The sequence below is a fragment of the Pseudophryne corroboree genome, chromosome 2, assembly GCF_028390025.1.
Source record: "Pseudophryne corroboree isolate aPseCor3 chromosome 2, aPseCor3.hap2, whole genome shotgun sequence".
In the NCBI taxonomy this organism is placed as follows: domain Eukaryota; kingdom Metazoa; phylum Chordata; class Amphibia; order Anura; family Myobatrachidae; genus Pseudophryne; species Pseudophryne corroboree.
Genome location: NC_086445.1, coordinates 532,137,089 through 532,155,666, shown reverse-complemented (window position 1 = coordinate 532,155,666; position 18,578 = coordinate 532,137,089). Strand labels below are relative to the sequence as shown.

Below are 18,578 nucleotides of genomic sequence, written 5' to 3'. Positions count from 1 at the left end.
GTTAGATCCACCTGTACTATCTCAAAATGTGTCAGTGAGTGATGAGTACACCTGTGCACCTGCTAGGTGACCTGAAAAACGAGCTGTTTGGAGTCCTTGAAAACCACTGACCTAGAGGGACCATACGGACACAATGGTACAAACCCAAGGTGTTTTCTTAAGATGCTCATTAAGTGTGCTTCATAAAAGACTTCCTCTGTATCTTGAAGATTACCATTGACTACATGACTTCCTGATAAATGCATTGCATCCTAAATATTACTGCTGTCAGTATACATCACTACTTTTTTTTTAATACACATAGCCTGGAACAGACCTGATTGTAAATACAAAAACGATTGAGGAAATTTCACATTTCTATGATTTTTTTTACTAAATCTGCAATTAAATAGGTTAGCAATATCTGTCTTCTAGGTGGCTCCAGGCTCTGTTCTCCTCATGAAGGTACTTGAAGATTACATCCACTTGGTTGGAGATGCGCTAAAACCTTTTCAGAGTTCCATCATTGTCACTGAGAATCTGGGTAAGAGACATCTTGCTTTTCTCATCTTTGGACAAAGTGGCATTTGATAAAAATCCTCATCCTCACCTCAGTTTTGCTGGCTAACTGAACCCTGAAAGTTTTTAACCGCTTGCCTTGTGGTTGCATCAGTATGACCAAACCAGGATGGATTTTCTCTGACATGGTCACATCTGAAGCGACCAGTCAGAAACGCCCCTGGCTCTTCTGCTTCCTGGTTCTCTCACCCAGTGCCTTCCACTGTTGATTGGGAAGCCCAGCAGCACCCACCAAACTGATGTAAATCCACACACACGACAGATAACCAGAATCAATACATACGGCAGACATTAGAACAATACAGGGTATACAGAACTTAACATTATAGTAACAGAAAAACTAAAACAGAGCACAGGTAACAATTAGCAGCACAGTTCTCAGTACACACTACAGCCAAGATGAAAGGAAGCAAAGGAGCAGTCATCATACTATTGGGGGCAGGCAGCCACTGGAAGAGATAAACAGTAACGAGCGAGAGGAGACGCAGGTATATACATTCGCTACGTAGGCTGCAATTGAAATGTGAGAAAAGAGTGTTGTGGGAACAGGAGGGAAAAGAGCCCTGCACCAAGAAGCTCACAATCTATATATGAAAAGTCAGATACACATTAAAAAAGCTGTATTTGGCACATGACCGGTGCCAAATTCGAAAATGCTGCCACCATCCATGTCCGGCAGTACCCTCCCCCGTCTATGGCCGCCCTGGATCTGAACATATAGTAGTAAAAGGGTAAACCATCAGGTAAACTTAGGGGTATATGCAATTAGCGGCGAATCGCAGCAAGTTATCGGCCGTTTTTCAATTCGACACAATTCGACAGTCTAATTTCGGCAAGTGGGTGCCGAAATTGACCATATGCAATAAAAAACGGATTCGACAGTCCCGCTGCCGAAAAACGGCCGATTTGACGGATTTGTTCCGTTTTTTTAAAAATGGGGAAAAATGGGGAAAAACTCGGAAAAAAATGGCGTGGGGTCCCCCTTCCAAAGCATAACCAGCCTCGAGCTGGTCCTGGTTCTAAAAATCGGGGGGGAAAATGGACAAGGGATCCCCCGTATTTTTAAAACCAGCACCGGGCTCTGCGTCTGGTGCAAAAAATACGGGGGACAAAAAGAGTAGGGGTCCCCCGTATGTTTTACACCAGCATCGGGCTCCACTAGCTGGACAGATAATGCCACAGCCGGGGTCACTTTTATACAGCGCCCTGCGGCCGTGGCATTAAATATCCAACTAGTCACCCCTGGCCGGGGTACCCTGGGGGAGTGGGGACCCCTTCAATCAAGGGGTCCCCCCCCCAGCCACCCAAGGGCATGGGGTGAAGCCCGAGGCTGTCCCCCCCCATCCAAGGGCTGCAGATGGGAGGCTGATAGCCTTGAGAAAATGTAAAGAATATTGTTTTTTCCTGTAGTACTACAAGTCCCAGCAAGCCTCCCCCGCAAGCTGGTACTTGGAGAACCACAAGTACCAGCATGCGGGAGAAAAACGGGCCCGCTGGTACCTGTCGTACTACTGGAAAAAAAATACCCAAATAAAAACAGGAGACACACACCTTGAAAGTAAAACTTTATTACACACCTGCCGACACACACATACTTGGAAGCTCTTACATAGACATCTATTATGGCTTTACAGATAGTGTATAATGCAATCTAAGTAATCCAAATTTCTGCAATCAATTTTAACGAAATAAAATAATACATTTAGATAACACGTGTTACTATAGTGATTTTTTTTATTTCATTAGGGAAAAAATTGGGGAGTACATTTATTAGCATGGTTGCATCAAATGTTTTGGTGAGGTTTTTAAAGAATTCATGCTAAAGCTGTATCCGCTTGTAAAATAGGTATGTTTCTGGTCTCCTGTAAGAATAGAAATTGCTTCAGTGACATGTGATTAACATAGCAACCAGAGTCACGTGACATATTAAAAAAATAAACAAAGCAGCTAGTGGCTTTGGAACAACCTCAGCAGGCTCCTCTGTCATCATGCACACATACCAATTTGTTCTGATTTTGACAAAACAGGCATTTTTGCAGCTCAAATGGAGTGTAGCTTATACGAAAGAGGGGGGAACGTCGCCAAAGGTTTGAGTGAATCAGGGATGGGTCTTATTTGTCAAATCTTACATGTATAGATGTTAGGAGATGCATCTTACTGGCTGACTGTCACTCACTCACTCACTCACTCACTCACTCACTCACTCAGAAATTAGGTTACACTCTCCTGTGTTGAAGCAGAAACCAATGTCAATAAGTTTTCTCTAACGTCCTAGTGGATGCTGGGGACTCCGTAAGGACCATGGGGAATAGACGGGCTCTGCAGGAGACATGGGCACTTTAAGAAAGAATTTAGATTCTGGTGTGCTCTGGCTCCTCCCTCTATGTCCCTCCTCCAGACCTCAGTTTGAGACTGTGCCCGGACGAGCTGGGTGCTGTTCAGTGAGCTCTCCTGAGCTTGCTGTGAGAAAATATTTTGTTAGGTTTTTTATTTTCAGGGAGCTCTGCTGGCAACAGACTCCCTGCATCGTGGGACAGAGGGGAGAGAAGCATCCATACTCTCTGAAGCTAGGTCCTGCTTCTTAGGCTACTGGACACCATTAGCTCCAGAGGGATCGTACACAGGATCTCACCCTCGTCGTCCGATCCCAGAGCCGCGCCGCCGTCCCCCTCGCAGAGCCGGTAGACAGAAGCCGGGTGAGTATGAGAAGCAAGAAGACTTCGAAATCGGCGACAGAAGACTCCGTTCTTCACTGAGGTAACGCACAGCACTGCAGCTGTGCGCCATTGCTCCCACACACCTCACATACTCCGGTCACTGTAAGGGTGCAGGGCGCAGGGGGGGGGGGGGGGGGGGGGCGCCCTGGGCAGCATATGGACCTCTTTTGGCAAAAGTACACATATATACAGTTGGGCACTGTATATATGTATGAGCCCCCGCCAAGAAAATGTATATTTAAGCGGGACAGAAGCCCGCCGCCGAGGGGGCGGGGCTTCTTCCTCAGCACTCACCTGCGCCATTTTTTCTCCACAGCTCCGCTGAGAGGAAGCTCCCCAGGCTCTCCCCTGCAGATACACGGTAGAAGAGGGTAAAAAGAGAGGGGGGGCACATAATTAGGCGCAAAAATCAATATAAACAGCAGCTACTGGGTTAACATTAAGTTACTGTGTTATTCCTGGGTTTATAGCGCTGGGGTGTGTGCTGGCATACTCTCTCTCTGTCTCTCCAAAGGGCCTTGTGGGGGAATTGTCTTCAGATGAGCATTCCCTGAGTGTGTGGTGTGTCGGTACGTGTGTGTCGACATGTCTGAGGTAAAAGGCTCCCCTAAGGAGGAGATGGAGCAAATGTGTGTGTGAGTGGTGTCTCCGTCGACAACGCCGACACCTGTTTGGATATGTGAAATTAAGATGCTTAGGTAAATTTATTGCACAAAAGATTAGAGAACAGACAGTGAATCTACCCATGTCTGTCCCTATGTCGCAGAGACCTTCAGAGTCTCTCAATGCTCACTATCCAAAATAATAGACACGGAAATCGACACGGAGTCTGACTCCAGTGTCGACTACGATAATGCAAAGTTACAGCCAAAATGGCAGGAAAGTATTCAATATATGATTATTGTAATAAAAATTTTTAGCATATCACTGATGACTCATCTGTCCCTGACACAAGGGTACACATGTTTAAGGGGAAGAAAGCTGAGGTAAATTTCCCTCCTCTCATGAAGAAAAAGAGCGTGAATCTCCAGACAAGAGACTGCAGTTTCCCACAAAGAATTCTCAGGGAGTATCCTTTCCCTACTAGGGCCAGGATACGATGGGAATCTTCCCCTAGGGTGTCACGTTTGCCCAAAAAGTAGCGCTGACTTAACAGCTATCCTCAGGGATCCTGCAGATAGCATGCAGTAAAAGTACTTTGAAGTCCATTTACACACATTCTGGTACACTACTCAGACCGGCGATTGTGTCGGCATGGGTTTATAGCGCTGTAGCAGCGTGGACAGATACCTTATCAGCAGAGATTGAGACCCTAGTATGTATATATATATATATATGTATATATATAGATATATATATATATAAAAGATGCTGTCTTAGATATATATATAAAACATGCCCAAAGAGACATTAGTCTACTGGGTTCTAGAGTCAACGCTATGTCGATTTCTGCTTGACGTGTCCTGTGGAACATGCAATGGACAGGTGATGCCGACTTAAGAGGCATATGGAAGGTTTACCTTACAAGGCTGAGGATTGTGTGGAGAAGGGATCTCGGACCTGGTCTCCACAGCTATAGCTGGTAATTCTGATCTTTTGCCTTATATTCCCGCACAGCCTAGGAAAGCATGACATTATCAAATGCAGTCCTTTCGATCACAAAGAAACAAGAAAGTCCAAGGTGCGTCCTTTCTTGCCAGAGGCAGGGGCAGAGGAAAGAAGCTGCACAACACAGCTAGTTCCCAGGAACAGAAGTCCTCCCCGGCCTCTACAAAATCCACCGCATGTCGCTGGGGCTCCACAGGCGGAGCTAGGCCCGGTGGGGGCACGTCTTCGAAATTTCAGCCACAAGTGGGTTCACTCCCTGTTGGATCCCTGGGCAATAGATATTGTGTCTCAGGGATACAAGCTGGACTTCGAGGAGATGCCCCCTCACCGATGGCCCTGCCGGCTTCCCCCCACGAGAGGGAAATAGTGTTAACTGCAATTCACAAATTGTATCTTCAACAGGTGGTGGTCAAGGTTCCCCTCCTTCAACAAGGAGGGGGTTATTATTCGACCATGTTGTAGTCCCGAAACCGGACGGTTCGGTCAGACCCATATTGAATCTGAACTCCCTGAACATATACCTGAAAAGGTTCAAGTTCAAGATGGAATCGCTGAGAGCGGTCGTCGCAAGCCTGGAAGGGGGGGATTTTATGGTGTATCTGGACATAAAGGATGCATACCTTCATGTCCCCATTTATCCACCTCATCAGGCGTACCTCAGATTTGTGGTACAGGATTGCTATTACCAATTTCAGACGTTGCCGTTTGGTCTCTCCACGGCACAGAGAATATTTACCAAGGTAATGGCGGAAATGATGGTGCTCCTGCGGAAGCAAGGGGTCGCAATTATCCCATACTTGGACGATCTCCTCATAAAAGCGGGATCAAGAGAGCAGTTGCTGACCAGCGTAGCACTTTCTCTGGAAGTGTAACGGCAACACGGCTGGATTCTAAATATTCCAAAGTCGCAGTTGGTTCCTACGGCTCGTCTGCCTTTCCTAGGCATGATTCTAGACACAGACCAGAAAAGGGTTTATCTCCCGATAGAGAGAGCTCAGGAGCTCATGACACTGGTCAGGAACCTATTAAAAACCAAAACAGGTGTCAGTGCATCACTGCACTCGAGTCCTGGGAAGGATGGTGGCATCATACGAGGCCATTCCCTTCGGCAGGTTCCATGCGAGGACCTTTCAATGGGACTTACTGGACAAGTGGTCCGGATCACATTTTCAGATGCATCGGTTAATCACCCTATCCCCCAGGGCCAGGGTGTCTCTCCTGTGGTGGCTGCAGAGTGCTCACCTTCTCGAGGGCCGCAGATTCGGCATTCAGGACTGGGTCCTGGTGACCACGGATGCAAGCCTCCGAGGGTGGGGGGCAGTCACTCAGGGAAGAAGTTTCCAAGGGCTGTGGTCAAGTCAGGAGACTTGCCTTCACATCAATATCCTGGAACTAAGGGCCATATACAATGCCCTAAGTCAAGCGGAGACCCTGCTTCGCAACCAATCGGTGCTGATTCAATCAGACAACATCACCGCAGGAGCTCATGTAAACCGACAAGGCGGCACAAGGAGCAGGGTAACGATGGCGGAAGCCACCAGAATTCTTCGCTGGGCGGAAAATCACGTAAGCGCACTGTCAGCAGTGTTCATCCCGGGAGTGGACAACTGGGAAGCAGACTTCCTCAGCAGACACGACCTCCACCCGGGAGAGTGGGGACTTCATCGGGAAGTCTTCGCACAGACTGCAAGTCGGTGGAAACTGCCACAGGTGGACATGATGGCATCCCGCCTCAACAAAAAACTACAGAGGTATTGCGCCAGGTCAAGAGACCCTCAGGCGATAGCTGTAGACGCCCTGGTGACACCGTGGGTGTTCCAGTCGGTCTAGGTATTTCCTCCTCTTCCTCTCATACCTAAGGTGCTGAGAATAATAAGAAAAAGAGGAGTGAGAACGATACTCATTGTTCCAGATTGGCCACGAAGGACTTGGTATCCAGATCTGCAAGAAATGCTCACAGAGGACCCGTGGCCTCTTCCTCTAAGACAGGACTTGTTGCAACAGGGGCCCTGTCTGTTCCAAGACTTACCGCGGCTGCGTTTGACGGCATGGCGGTTGAACGCCGGATCCTAGAGGAGAAAGGCATTCCGGATGAGGTCATTCCTACACTGATAAAGGCTAGGAAGGACGTGACAGCTCAACATTATCACCGTATATGGCTAAAATATGTTGCTTGGTGTGTGGCCAGGAATGCCCCTACGGAGGAATTCCAGCTGGGCCGTTTCCTTCACTTCCTACAGTCAGAAGTGAATTTGGGCCTAAAATTGGGGTCCATTAAGGTCCAGATTTCGGCCCTATCCATTTACTTTCTAAAGGAGTTGACTTCTCTACCTGAAGTTCAGACGTTTGTAAAGGGAGTGCTGCATATTCAGCCCCCTTTTGTACCTCCAGTGGCACCTTGGGATCTTAACGTGGTGTTGAGTTTCCTGAAATCCCACTGGTTTGAACCACTCAAAACGGTGGAGTTAAAATATATCTCACGTGGAAGGTGGTCATGCTATTAGCCTTGGCTTCGGCTAGGCGTGTGTCAGAGTTGGCGGCTTTGTCACATAAAAGCCCCTATCTGGTTTTCCATGCGGATAGAGCAGAATTGCGGACCCGTCCACAATTTCTGCCGAAAGTGGTTCCATCCTTTCATATAAACCAACCTATTGTGGTGCCTGTGGCTACTACGGACTTGGAGGATTCCGAGTTGCTTGATGTAGTCAGGGCTTTGAAGGTTTATGTAGCCAGAACGGCTAGGGTCAGGAAAATAGAGTCTTTGTTTATCCTGTATGCTTCCAACAAGCTTGGTGCTCCTGCTTCAAAGCAGACTATTGCTCGCTGGATCTGTAACACGATTCAGCAGGCTCATTCAGCGGCTGGATTGCCGCTGCCAAAATCAGTTAAGGCCCATTCCATTAGGAAGGTGGGCTTTTCTTGGGCGGCTGCCCGAGGGGTCTCTGCATTACAGCTTTGCCGTGCGGCTACTTGGTCAGGTTCAAACACTTTTGCAAATTTCTACAAGTTTGATACCCTGGCTGAGGAGGACCTTGTGTTTGCTCAATCGGTGCTGCAGAGTCATCCGCACTCTCCCGCCCGTTTGGGAGCTTTGGTATAATCCCCATGGTCCTTACGGAGTCCCCAGCATCCACTAGGACGTTAGAGAAAATAAGATTTTACTTACCGGTAAATCTATTTCTCGTAGTCCGTAGTGGATGCTGGGCGCCCGTCCCAAGTGCGGACTTCTTCTGCAATGCTTGTATATAGTTATTGCTTAAATAAGGGTTATGTTATGGTTGCATCAGGGTTGACCTGTTGCTCTGTTGTTGTTCATACTGTTGACTGGGTATGTTTATCTCAAGTTATACGGTGTGATTGGTGTGGCTGGTAAGAATCTTGCCCTGGATTATCCAAATCCTTTCCTTGTACTGTCAGCTCTTCCGGGTACAGTTTCTCTAACTGAGGTCTGGAGGAGGGACATAGAGGGAGGAACCAGAGCACACCAGAATCTAAATTCTTTCTTAAAGTGCCCATGTCTCCTGCGGAGCCCGTCTATTCCCCATGGTCCTTACGGAGTCCCCAGCATCCACTACGGACTACGAGAAATAGATTTACCGGTAAGTAAAATCTTATTTTTACTGTATACTGTATGGTATTATCTATTACAGATCTTTAAAAACTAAGGGATATTAATTTTATTTAAGAGCCTACTACATCAGAAAAGGATATCTATCCTGCAAATAACTTTGTTACTAACAAACATTATATTAATACATTTGTGTATATATCAAAATGAACTGCAGTTAAGTGACATTTCACTCTTAAAACAATGGAAAATGTTGGCCAAGCTTGTTCTTGTGGGTAAAATTCGGTTTGTGTTGACCAGAGTATCAGTACTTTACAGTAAATACTTGTGTTTTATTTCTTTTTCTTTGGAGAGCCACTTTTTTAGTTATTTGTCTTTAAATGGTGGCGTACTTGTTTCATTAGCAGAGTTGTGACTACTGTTAATTTCTCTAACGTCCTAGTGGATGCTGGGGACTCCGAAAGGACCATGGGGAATAGTGGCTCCGCAGGAGACTGGGCACAAAAGTAAAAGCTTTAGGACTACCTGGTGTGCACTGGCTCCTCCCCCTATGACCCTCCTCCAAGCCTCAGATTTTTGTGCCCGAACGAGAAGGGTGCATACTAAGGGGCTCTCCTGAGCTGCTTAGAGTAAAAGTTTAAAGTAGGTTTTTTATTTTCAGTGAGACCTGCTGGCAACAGGCTCACTGCACCGAGGGACTAAGGGGAGAAGAAGCGAACTCACCTGCGTGCAGAGTGGATTGGGCTTCTTAGGCTACTGGACATTAGCTCCAGAGGGACGATCACAGGCCCAGCCATGGATGGGTCCCAGAGCCGCGCCGCCGGCCCCCTTACAGAGCCAGAAGACTGAAGAGGTCCGGAAAATCGGCGGCAGAAGACGTCCTGTCTTCAATAAGGTAGCGCACAGCACCGCAGCTGTGCGCCATTGCTCTCAGCACACTTCACACTCCGGTCACTGAGGGTGCAGGGCGCTGGGGGGGGGGGCGCCCTGAGACGCAATAAAAACACCTTTTTTGGCAAAAAATACATCACATATAGCTCCTGGGAAATATGGATGCATTTAACCCCTGCCAATTTTTCCATAAAAAAGCGGGAGAAAGGCCGCCGAGAAGGGGGCGGAGCCTATCTCCCCAGCACACTGGCGCCATTTTTTCCTCACAGCTCCGTTGGAGGAAGGCTCCCTGACTCTCCCCTGCAGTCCTGAACTACAGAAACAGGGTAAAACAAGAGAGGGGGGGCACTAATTTGGCAGATAAATATATACAGCAGCTATATCAGGGAAAAACACTTATATAAGGTTATCCCTATATATATATAGCAGTGGCAAACGCAGGATTTTCATGGGGGGGTTTCCAGAACTGGGTGGAGCCAAGCACGGGGGCGGGGACTGAGGTGACCCAGTACATGCTGGGTCCGTAAAACTAGTGTGTCTGTGTGTGTGTGTATGTATGTATATATATATATATATATATATATATATATCTATCTATATATGTACACATATATACCGTATATACACCTATATATATATATATATATATATATATATATATTATACACATAGCATATTAAACATGCATATATATATCCATTTCAAGCTTCTCACACTCGCTTACAAAGCCCTCACCCACTCCTCTCCCATCTACATCTCTGACCTTATCTCCCTTTACACTCCCACCCGTCCTCTTCGCTCTGCTAATGCACGCCGATTCTCCTGCCTACTGATTACTTCCTCCCACTCCTACCTCCAAGATTTTTCACGTGCTGCTCCAATTCTCTGGAATTCCCTACCTCTCCCCCTCAGACTCTCCAACTCTCTATAAAACTTCAAACAGGCTCTCAAGACCCACTTCTTCACCAAACCCAGCCAAATCTCATCCTAACCCTCTGTTCTACGCTCTCTATGTACCCCATCTGTGTCACCTCTGTCTATCTATCCCTCCCCTTTAGAATGTAAGCTCTCACGAGCAGGGCCCTCTTCCCTCATGTGCTTATCCTTTGTCTTACTTTAATAATCTTCAACTGCATCAACTCCAGCAGTCTTCTGCCACCTGATACTTATTCCAGTGTCATCTGCTGATGTCACTATGTTTATTTACCCTGTACTTGTCCTATACTGTCATCAACTGTAAGTTGCTGTTTTCCTGTTTGATTATTTATGTACTCTGTAATTGGGCGCTGCGGAACCCTTGTGGCGCCATATAAATAAAGGATAATATATATATATATATACATACAGTACAAGTATATATATATGCATGTATATATATATCATGTGTGTGTGTTTATATGTATGTATATACATGTGTATATATGTATGCACAAACTGCACATGGATATATATGTACTATAATTAAAATAAAGTAAACTTTTATGAAGCACTTACAAGTGCCACCAGGAAGAGAGCAGGCTGCAGAGGACGCTAGACAGCCATTAACAATACTCATGCAGCATAAAAAAAAAAAAAAAAAAAAAAAAAAAATTTTTTTTTTTTTTTTTTTGGTGGAGGGGGGTTTCTGGGTACTCGGAAACCCCCCCTGGGTGCGCCACTGTATAGCGCTCTGGTGTGTGCTGGCAAACTCTCCCTCTGTCTCCCCAAAGGGCTAGTGGGGTCCTGTCCTCTGTCAGAGCATTCCCTGTGTGTGTGCTGTGTGTCGGTACGTTGTGTCGACATGTATGAGGAGGAAAATGGTGTGGAGGCGGAGCAATTGCCTGTGTTAGTGATGTCACCCCCTAGGGAGTCGACACCTGACTGGATGGTCTTATGGAAAGAATTACGTGATAGTGTCAGCACTTTACAAAAGACTGTTGACGACATGAGACAGCCGGCAAATCAGTTAATACCTGTACAGGCGTCTCAAACACCGTCAGGGGCTCTAAAACGCCCGTTACCTCAGGTCGATACAGACACTGACACGGACACTGACTCCAGTGTCGACGGTGAGGAAACAAACGTATTTTCCAGTAGGGCCACACGTTACATGATCACGGCAATGAAGGAGGTTTTGAACATTTCTGATACTACAAGTACCACAAAAAAGGGTATTATGTGGGGTGTGAAAAAACTACCCGTAGTTTTTCCTGAATCAGATGAATTAAATGAGGTGTGTGATGAAGCGTGGGTTTCCCCCGATAAAAAACTGCTAATTTCTAAAAAATTATTGGCATTATACCCTTTCCCGCCAGAGGTTAGGGCACGTTGGGAAACACCCCCTAGGGTAGATAAGGCGCTCACACGCTTATCAAAACAAGTGGCGTTACCGTCTCCTGATACGGCCGCCCTCAAGGAACCAGCTGATAGGAAGCTGGAAAAATATCCTAAAAAGTATATACACACATACTGGTATTATACTGCGACCAGCAATCGCCTCAGCCTGGATGTGCAGTGCTGGGGTGGCTTGGTCGGATTCCCTGACTGAAAATATTGATACCCTGGACAGGGACAATATATTATTGACTATAGAGCATTTAAAGGATGCATTTCTATATATGCGAGATGCACAGAGGGATATTTGCACTCTGGCATCAAGAGTAAGTGCGATGTCCATTTCTGCCAGAAGAGGGTTATGGACGCGACAGTGGTCAGGTGATGCGGATTCCAAACGGCATATGGAAGTATTGCCGTATAAAGGGGAGGAGTTATTTGGGGTCGGTCTATCGGACCTGGTGGCCACGGCAACGGCTGGGAAATCCACCTTTTTACCCCAGGTCACCTCTCAGCAGAAAAAGATACCGTCTTTTCAGGCTCAGTCCTTTCGTCCCCATAAGGGCAAGCGGGCAAAAGGCCACTCATATCTGCCCCGGGGCAGAGGAAGGGGAAAAAGACTGCAGCAGACAGCCTCTTCCCACGAACAGAAGCCCTCCCCCGCTTCTGCCAAGTCCTCAGCATGACGCTGGGGCCTTACAAGCGGACTCAGGCACGGTGGGGGCCCGTCTCAAGAATTTCAGCGCGCAGTGGGCTCACTCGCAAGTGGACCCCTGGATCCTGCAGGTAGTATCTCAGGGGTACAAATTGGAATTCGAGACGTCTTCCCCTCGCCGTTTCCTGAAGTCTGCTTTACCAACGTCTCCCCCCGACAGGGAGGCGGTATTGGAAGCCATTCACAAGCCTTATTCCCAGCAGGTGATAATCAAGGTACCCCTCCTACAACAGGGAAAGGGGTATTATTCCACGCTGTTTGTGGTACCGAAGCCGGACGGCTCGGTGAGACCCATTTTAAATCTGAAATCCTTGAACACTTACATAAAAAGGTTCAAGTTCAAGATGGAGTCACTCAGAGCAGTGATAGCGAACCTGGACGAAGGGGACTATATGGTGTCTCTGGACATCAAGGATGCTTACCTCCATGTCCCAATTTGCCCTTCTCACCAAGGGTACCTCAGGTTTGTGGTACAGAACTGTCACTATCAGTTTCAGACGCTGCCGTTTGGATTGTCCACGGCACCCCGGGTCTTTACCAAGGTAATGGCCGAAATGATGATTCTTCTTCGAAGAAAAGGCGTCTTAATTATCCCTTACTTGGACGATCTCCTGATAAGGGCAAGGTCCAGAGAACAGTTAGAGGTCGGAGTAGCACTATCTCAAGTAGTACTACGACAGCACGGATGGATTCTAAATATTCCAAAATCGCAGCTGATTCCGACGACACGTCTACTGTTCCTAGGGATGATTCTGGACACAGTACAGAAAAAGGTGTTTCTCCCGGAGGAGAAAGCCAGGGAGTTATCCGACCTAGTCAGGAACCTCCTAAGACCAGGCCAAGTGTCAGTGCATCAATGCACAAGGGTCCTGGGAAAGATGGTGGCTTCTTACGAAGCGATTCCATTCGGCAGATTCCACGCAAGAACTTTTCAGTGGGATCTGCTGGACAAATGGTCCGGATCGCATCTTCAAATGCATCAGCGGATAACCCTGTCTCCAAGGACAAGGGTGTCTCTCCTGTGGTGGTTACAGAGTGCTCATCTCCTAGAGGGCCGCAGATTCGGCATTCAGGATTGGGTCCTGGTGACCACGGATGCCAGCCTGAGAGGCTGGGGAGCAGTCACACAGGGAAAAAATTTCCAGGGCTTGTGGTCAAGCATGGAAACGTCACTTCACATAAATATCCTGGAACTAAGGGCCATTTACAATGCCCTAAGTCAGGCAAGGCCTCTGCTTCAGGGTCAGCCGGTGTTGATCCAGTCGGACAACATCACGGCAGTCGCCCACGTAAACAGACAGGGCGGCACAAGAAGCAGGAGGGCAATGACGGAAGTTGCAAGGATTCTTCGCTGGGCGGAAAATCATGTGATAGCACTGTCAGCAGTGTTCATTCCGGGAGTGGACAACTGGGAAGCAGACTTCCTCAGCAGACACGATCTTCACCCGGGGGAGTGGGGACTTCACCCAGAAGTCTTCCACATGATTGTGAACCGTTGGGAAAAACCAAAGGTGGACATGATGGCGTCCCGCCTCAACAAAAAACTGGACAGATATTGCGCCAGGTCAAGGGACCCTCAGGCAATAGCTGTGGACGCTCTGGTAACACCGTGGGTGTACCAGTCAGTATATGTGTTCCCTCCTCTGCCTCTCATACCCAAGGTACTGAGAATCATAAGAAGGAGAGGTGTAAAGACTATACTCGTGGCTCCGGATTGGCCAAGAAGGACTTGGTACCCGGAAATTCAAGAGATGCTCACGGAAGACCCGTGGCCTCTACCTCTAAGAAAGGACCTGCTCCAGCAGGGACCATGTCTGTTCCAAAACTTACCACGGCTGCGTTTGACGGCATGGCGGTTGAACGCCGGATCCTGAAGGAAAAAGGCATTCCGGATGAAGTTATCCCTACCCTGATCAAAGCCAGGAAGGATGTAACTGTGCAATATTATCACCGTATTTGGCGTAAATATGTTGCGTGGTGTGAGGCCAGGAAGGCCCCTACAGAGGAATTTCAACTGGGTCGATTCCTGCATTTCCTGCAAACAGGACTGTCTATGGGCCTCAAATTAGGGTCCATTAAGGTTCAAATTTCGGCCCTGTCAATATTCTTCCAAAAAGAACTAGCTTCAGTTCCTGAAGTTCAGACGTTTGTCAAGGGGGTACTGCATATACAGCCTCCTTTTGTGCCTCCAGTGGCACCTTGGGATCTCAATGTAGTTTTGGGATTCCTAAAATCACATTGGTTTGAACCACTCACCACTGTGGACTTAAAATATCTCACATGGAAAGTGGTAATGCTGTTAGCCCTGGCTTCAGCCAGGCGTGTATCAGAATTGGCGGCTTTATCCTATAAAAGCCCTTACCTAATTTTTCATACGGACAGGGCAGAATTGAGGACTCGTCCTCAATTTCTCCCTAAGGTGGTTTCAGCATTTCACTTAAACCAGCCTATTGTGGTGCCTGCGGCTACTAGGGACTTGGAGGATTCCAAGTTGCTGGACGTAGTCAGGGCCCTGAAAATATATGTTTCCAGGACGGCTGGAGTCAGAAAATCTGACTCGCTGTTTATCCTGTATGCACCCAACAAGCTGGGTGCCCCTGCTTCTAAGCAGACGATTGCTCGTTGGATTTGTAGTACAATTCAGCTTGCACATTCTGTGGCAGGCCTGCCACAGCCAAAATCTGTAAAAGCCCATTCCACACGGAAAGTGGGCTCATCTTGGGCGGCTGCCCGAGGGGTCTCGGCTTTACAACTTTGCCGAGCAGCTACTTGGTCAGGGGCAAATACGTTTGCAAAATTCTACAAATTTGATACCCTGGCTGAGGAGGACCTGGAGTTCTCTCATTCGGTGCTGCAGAGTCATCCGCACTCTCCCGCCCGTTTGGGAGCTTTGGTATAATGATCCCCATGGTCCTTTCGGAGTCCCCAGCATCCACTAGGACGTTAGAGAAAATAAGAATTTACTTACCGATAATTCTATTTCTCATAGTCCGTAGTGGATGCTGGGCGCCCATCCCAAGTGCGGATTGTCTGCAATACTTGTACATAGTTATTGTTACAAAAATCGGGTTATTATTGTTGTGAGCCATCTTTTCAGAGGCTCCTCTGTTATCATGCTGTTAACTGGGTTCAAATCACAAGTTGTACGGTGTGATTGGTGTGGCTGGTATGAGTCTTACCCGGGATTCAAAATCCTTCCTTATTGTGTACGCTCGTCCGGGCACAGTATCCTAACTGAGGCTTGGAGGAGGGTCATAGGGGGAGGAGCCAGTGCACACCAGGTAGTCCTAAAGCTTTTACTTTTGTGCCCAGTCTCCTGCGGAGCCGCTATTCCCCATGGTCCTTTCGGAGTCCCCAGCATCCACTACGGACTATGAGAAATAGAATTATCGGTAAGTAAATTCTTATTTTTTTGTGTCCACCAGTTATAAGCATTCAAAGAGAACCTGTATCTGCTATATCCAGTGACATAAACTTTCCAATGAAAGGACGGCGTGGGATGAATGATTGGGCTAGAAACTCTGAGGATAAACTTTTCATTCCCAAGGAGGTTCTCAGTTTGCCTCATGCAGGTAACTGCCACTTTAATGCATGTGAAACAAGATAAGGAACAGCTTTGCTTTTCTTGGTGAGAAAATGTGGTAACTTGATTACATTTTTAATACAAGCTGGGCAAAGTCAAATCAGACAGAAATGCACAATATACACAAGCAAAACAACTGGGTAGAATATTCCTGGACACTTAGTGGAAGAAGGAAAATGAAACAAAGTACATTAAAATTATCAGCGCTATTCTTAAAAATGAGATCAAACTTTTAAAAACACTAGACAATTAAACTAAAACTAAATAATATATGTATTAAATTAAAAGAAAGATCCACTTAGCACATTTTGCATGCTATCCAGTCACCATATTGGGCAATGCCAGTGCCTTTATTCTCACGGTACTCAACAGTACCGAGTACCGGTACCTATTCTTTCAGGAAACTGTTTTTTGTACTATGAGCGCTGGAATATTTTAACACTACTGCTTGGAACTTATATCACCAGGCTCCTCATTCCAGCTACTTTGTAGACCAGGGAGACACTTACCTGGCCACCAGACCTTCAGCAAGCTGGAAGCGATTTAGATGGTAAAACTAATACTTTTCATAGTGCCAATACTCTTTTTCAGAGAAAAAAAAGCACTGGGCAGTGCTAAGCAACAGCAATCCTAAATACATGTAAACACCTCATTGTGTATGTTTTGTTGGTTCTTGGGTGCAGTGTTACTATTTAGCATTGTTTGTCACTTTATCTGCTTGGATGACTGGCTCATTAACCACTTGCCTGGCATGATCGCATCAGATGCGACCACACCAGGCTGGGCTTTCCCTGACACGGTCGCATCTGATGCAACCAGTCAGAAAGCTCACTGTGCTGCAGCAGAAAGCTTCCTGCATTTGCTGCTGTTAGAGGGACCTCCAGTCCCTCTGCTTCCTGGTCCCGTCCCCCCAAGTAACTGCCGTGCCTGCCATGTTGCTGATCAGTCAACCTGACAGCACCCCCCCACCCAGCGGCTGCAGACATTAGCAGCCGCTGGGGAATATTAAAAAAAAAACAGCTCCTCACCTTCTCCCCGGGTCTGCTGAGAGGATCTAATGCCTGGAAACTGGAAGTCGCAATGGTTGCAGTGTTTCCGACAATCGATGTTTGCACAGATTTTTTTGATTTTTTTTCTATATATGTATATTTTTTATTTTGGTTTTGTTTTTGTTTGTTTTTTAGAAAATCATTTTGGACAAACTTTATTTAAATATTCTTAACCTAATTCAATCATAAAAAAAACCTGACACTTTCTGAAAATATTCGTCAGTTAAGTTGTCAATTTAATTTTTGTCTGTAAAAATACAGATATTATTATTATTATTATTATGTAGATTGGGAATTCAGGGGCAGATGTATTAAGCCTGGAGAAGTGACAAAGCAGTGATAAGTGGAAAGTGATAACGCTCCAGCCAATCATTATGGGTTTGAAAAATGACAGTTAGGAGCTGATTGGCTGGTGCGTTATCACCTTACATTTATCACTGCTTTATTACTTCTCCATGCTTAATACATCTGCCCCTCAGTTACCCACGATCATTTTTTGTGATAAAAATTTACGGTAAATTCCCATTTTACCACAATTTTCAGTTCGGGGCAATTAAATTGCCCCCTGCTTTTTTTTCCGCACGAAAGCACACAGGATCCAGCATCATTATGTGTGATGCATTTGTTTTCACAATCGCAGCTGTGAAAACACTGCATTTATTGGGGATTTTGTTTCTCCTGTCTCTGGGCATGTGCAGCAAAACCCCCAATAGTGTCGGCTAATTAATAAGTGCTTATATTAAGAAAATGTTTTATTTTGTCTAATGTTACTATGTGAGTTTATTGCCTATCTAGAGACATTTAATATTAGCATCCTCTTGCAAAAAGAGTGCTGTTAATTATTTCACAGATGTGTAGCCTGATACAAAGGCTTATATGGTTTCCAGCTTATTGTATACTGATACCTGCAGGTCACAGTGAACAATTGAGCACTTTACAACAATGGGCCTGATTCAGATGCGGTTGTGGTGCTGCTATTGTAAGGGAATCAACCAATGTTTTCTTACTGCGCATGCGTCTGAGCCATAGTGTGCATGCGCAGCAAGTGAATTGCTATTGCGGTCGCAGTTCAGATAGCATTTTCGGGGCGTGCATAAAGTAGCACTTCTGTTGTCACTTGCGATTGGAGAGCTCTCTGCGTCTTGTGAGAGCAGCTTAGCCTGCACATGTTCAGAGGCACTCACACTCTGCATTATGAATCTACCGAGGTATCAGCAATTATACACTGTTGTAAAAAAGAAATTATGCGCCTGCAGTGGGCGTTGCTATGCATAGGTTAGCTTCTTCCCATATTACAAAAAAGAAAGAAAAATGGTACTTGGTACCTCCTGGCGCCAATTTAAATGCTCAGTAATTTAAATAACAGTCTGTCTGCAGCTCTCTTAAATTAGAGGGACCACCACGCCCTCCACAGGTGAACAAAGCAAAAAGAAAAAAAACTAAAAAAGCGCTGACAAACTGATCAATACTAAAAGTCAATTACCTTTATTAAAATATGTAAAATACATTAAAAAAACTGTCCCTAGACCACCTTTATTAGCTATATTGATAAAATGATCCTGATAAATCACTATCA

General features: G+C 46.3%; 1 protein-coding gene across 1 annotated transcript in view; it reads left to right on the top strand.

Annotated features, from left to right (window-relative positions):
* ADGRB2 (adhesion G protein-coupled receptor B2) overlaps positions 1-18,578 on the top strand; it is a 694,168-nt gene that overhangs the window by 585,490 nt on the left and 90,100 nt on the right. Inside the window, exons 11-12 of the mRNA XM_063954232.1 lie at positions 415-523; positions 15,796-15,942. Coding sequence (XP_063810302.1) covers positions 415-523; positions 15,796-15,942 — 256 coding nt within the window. The remainder of the gene's footprint in view (positions 1-414; positions 524-15,795; positions 15,943-18,578) is intronic.